At 34.1% G+C, this 3,662-nt stretch overlaps 1 protein-coding gene across 1 annotated transcript in view; it reads left to right on the forward strand.

Annotated features, from left to right (window-relative positions):
• Positions 1-1,747, forward strand: part of LOC107696389 (eyes absent homolog 2-like) — a gene marked incomplete at its 5' end in the record, with an annotated part of 3,643 nt that extends 1,896 nt beyond the window's left edge. Inside the window, one exon of the mRNA XM_016496702.1 lies at positions 322-1,747. Within this exon, the coding sequence (XP_016352188.1) occupies positions 322-402 (81 nt within the window). The remainder of the gene's footprint in view (positions 1-321) is intronic.
• Between the last annotated feature and the right edge of the window lie 1,915 nt (positions 1,748-3,662).

Genomic DNA, 3,662 nt, shown 5'->3' on the forward strand with positions numbered 1-3,662 from the left:
TCTTTTTTTATAATTATCGTTTATATTACAAATTATATTCACGTGTTTTATATTAAAATGCATTTAAACAAACAAAATAATGTATTAAAGTCCCTATTCTTTTCAAAATCTATCCAAATCATTATTCTCAAAACACTTTTCAGACCGTTAAAAAAAATTATTTTAAAAGGGCGATAAACCTTAACATCCATATATGTAAACATAAATATATGATAAATATATGACCTATTAAATTATTTGACTTTTTCTGTCATTTCATGACTAACGATCCGTAATATCATCACCCATGACAAATAAATGGTACTTTGTGATGTCCCGCAGAAGAACATGCCGTTCTGGAGAGTGTCGAGCAGGCCGGATCTGGAGGCGTTGAGTCATGCACTTGAGCTGGATTACCTCTAGACGGCAGCATCTGCTCGTCTGCCAAGAACTGCAGGACCAATCAGCAGGGAGCAGCAATCTTACTGGGAAAGTTTGCTTCAAATCAGTCCAAGAAAAACACTTTTTTTTCTCTCTTTCTCGCTCTCCACCTGAGAGGCTCGGCTCTTTCATCCACTCGCTTTTCTTTACAACAGCACTGCACTGAAAACAAAGACCCATCAGCGACTGATTCAGAAAGCCTGTGTCCGGATAACATCCTATCATACTTCTCATACTATTTCTGCATTACGCAGCATATATACTGTGCACAGTATGTGTATTTTCTGTTTGTGCAGAAACCCGGATGACAATGGAGCACAATGCATGCATATCCCAGAATGCAATGCACTTGACTCGAGTTTTAACATCTCATCTCTTTGGACTGCCAAAAAATGAAAACAGTTCCCACAAAAACTGGATTAAAAATGCAAAATAACCTTTTTATTTCTGAGATGATTATTAGAGGTCATGTGACATCAATGCAGCAAACTACTGTTTGAAATGTTTATCATAATGCATAATGTGTACTATTTTTATATTAAGCAGTATGCGGTGTAAACTGTGCTGTAATGTTTGTTAGTATTGCTTTCTGAACATAGCCGTTCTGAAACAACCCATTTTACAGATAAAAGGGGTGTCAAAATAGAAGATTTTAGCATTAAAAAAAAAATAAGATTTACATTTCGTAAAGCATGAAATCATATGCATTTCCATGAAAAAAGACCAAATTCATAAGCGAAGAAAAAAAACCCCGATTTGATAGAATTTTATGTAATCAAAACTGATTTTTTTTCTTGCAATATCATATTAAATTGATTGAATATTGCACCATACACAAAAAAAGGAATCATTAAATAAATATTAACTGAATTAAAATGAATTGAGACTAAATTAAGATATGTGCTGTTGTACTAAAATGGCAGAAAATCTAACCCCTCACGTTTTATACGAGTACAAAGTACTGCAAATCCACTTGTTTGAATGGAAAACCCATGAAACCATAAACTAACCGTGAAATCTGCCAAAGTATTGTAGTGGATGATACTGCTAATGTTACGAAAAGAAAAGACATGATTAACTTATGAATGTCAGTGTCCTGTGAGTTTCTTTTCTTCCTGTGTCTCTGACGTGTGCCTGGATCTTCATGTGGCTTGTTACTGATGTATATTTCTTTCTTTGCTGAAGTTGATATACTGTATACTGTATGTGTCGCTCTGACCTGCATGTGCTCTTCACAACTGCTTCTGTTCGCTATGATTTGTATATAAGGTTTTATTGTTGATTATTTCTGGGCTTATTATAATAGAATAAAGATAAATTAATTTCATTCACGAGTTTCTTTCTTATTATTCATTTATTTTACATCAAGTAATGTGAATTTAGAGTGTAATGCGCTTAACGTTCATCGTGTTGCAAAGCAAAAAATCTTGATCCTAAGAAAAATAGGCTTCATTGTCTTCCTTCAAAATTTGCAATGTTTCTCTTTTTATTGTGTGGTTAAATATGCTACAGACAATATACCTTTTCAAATATCTGTTGTTTCTCTGTCTCCAGGTACACTTTTTTTTTCCATAGTATAACTGCATACTTATTAGAACGCTAGCTTGTGTCTGAAAATAAATACTGTTAGTCCAGGGTTAATAGTGGGAGAAAATAGTGGATTTACAGATAAAATATACGTCATAAAATCGTCAGCAATAAACACAGAATACATGTTTATGACAGTCTATATCTAGTCTCGGATAATATATCAGCACTCCAATATACAGAGAATCAGAGTAATAGGTTCAGTCCAGTAGTAATGTAGTATAGGATGATTAATATACATTATATTACATTATATTATATCAAAAAATGTAATATGCAAATATTAAATTTTTTTATATAGTACTATTACAAATTTTATATTTTTAATAAGACATAATTTTTTTATGAAATATAACACAATTTAATATAATATGTATTTATATTATATTACCATTATACCAAAAAGGTTTTTTTTTTTTTTTTGGCGACACCTGTATTATCACTCGAACAGAGTGTAACTGCTATAAAGCAAGCTTTGCTGCCATCTGCTGGAACTTCACCTCATTCACATCGGCTTATCTTAAATCACAAGTCGTTTACCTAGTGTATTTGTACAAGAGCCTATTTTTAATGGCCCTTGATGACACTTTTACCATCAGTCTGCACATGTTGTTGTCATTGCAGCTTTGCACCTTGAGTCCGTGCCACATAGTAGACACCGCTAAACACGAGCTGCCCCAGCCCAGAGCTCGTGTGTGTTCAGCACTTATTTGATCAGCTCGTGTTGACAGATCATACCTAATGCTCGTAAAGGAATGTTTGGACGAGTTACTCCGAGCTCAGTCACGCCCTTGAGTGAGCTTGATCTGAGAGCAAATGTCAATGACTCGCCTCACAAGTTTGTTTTGCGGGTGAAGGTGTAGCGGAGAGGTTCTTCTGTCATCCTATAATGATTAAAAGCGTCTCAGGTTACTTATGTAACCATGGTTCCCTGAGTAGGGAACGAGACACTGCGTCCTCTAGGGGTCCCATAGCGACCCCTAGAGGACGCAGTTCGAAGTTCCCATGAAAGGGAACCATCATTTGATGTGTAATATCTGGCTTGTGTAATATCTCGCTCCATATAACATAAGCAAAGGGAAACCGCACAGGACAGATCGGAAAATCAGAGTCAAAAACAAAAACAGCACTGCTAATCTGATAAAGAAGAGGAATTTACGTGTCTTTTCTCATTTATTTCAAATACAAAGATACATCAACATTTAGCATAACACTTGATCAATGATGATTTGAACACTTTGTTTGTGCATTTGTTAGTTTTGGCGTGGCTGTCATTATAATAAAGTAATGTGAATGTCACCGGGTTTAGAGCGCAGGTAGATCTATCTGGCAATGATTTTAAACCACTTACACGTGTTTGCTAGAAATAATATTAACTCTGAACATTTGATTATTTACTTTTGTAAATAATCCCCCCCCCCCTCCCCCTTTTTTAAATACAAAGATTAATCCTTTTTTTTCCCCCTTTGTAGATAAATTGTCTGAAAAGTGTTTTAAGAATAAAGATTTGGACAGATTTTGGATGGATAAAGACTTTGATGCGTAATTTTATTTGTTGCATAACATTTTGAATGTTGACATAAAAATACATAGATTTTAAATGTTTTACATTTTAAATGTAATATACTGTAAATTATGACTATTAAAGTAATTGA

This window comes from Sinocyclocheilus anshuiensis, unplaced genomic scaffold (genome assembly GCF_001515605.1).
Source record: "Sinocyclocheilus anshuiensis isolate Anshui unplaced genomic scaffold, SAMN03320099.WGS_v1.1 scaffold522, whole genome shotgun sequence".
In the NCBI taxonomy this organism is placed as follows: domain Eukaryota; kingdom Metazoa; phylum Chordata; class Actinopteri; order Cypriniformes; family Cyprinidae; genus Sinocyclocheilus; species Sinocyclocheilus anshuiensis.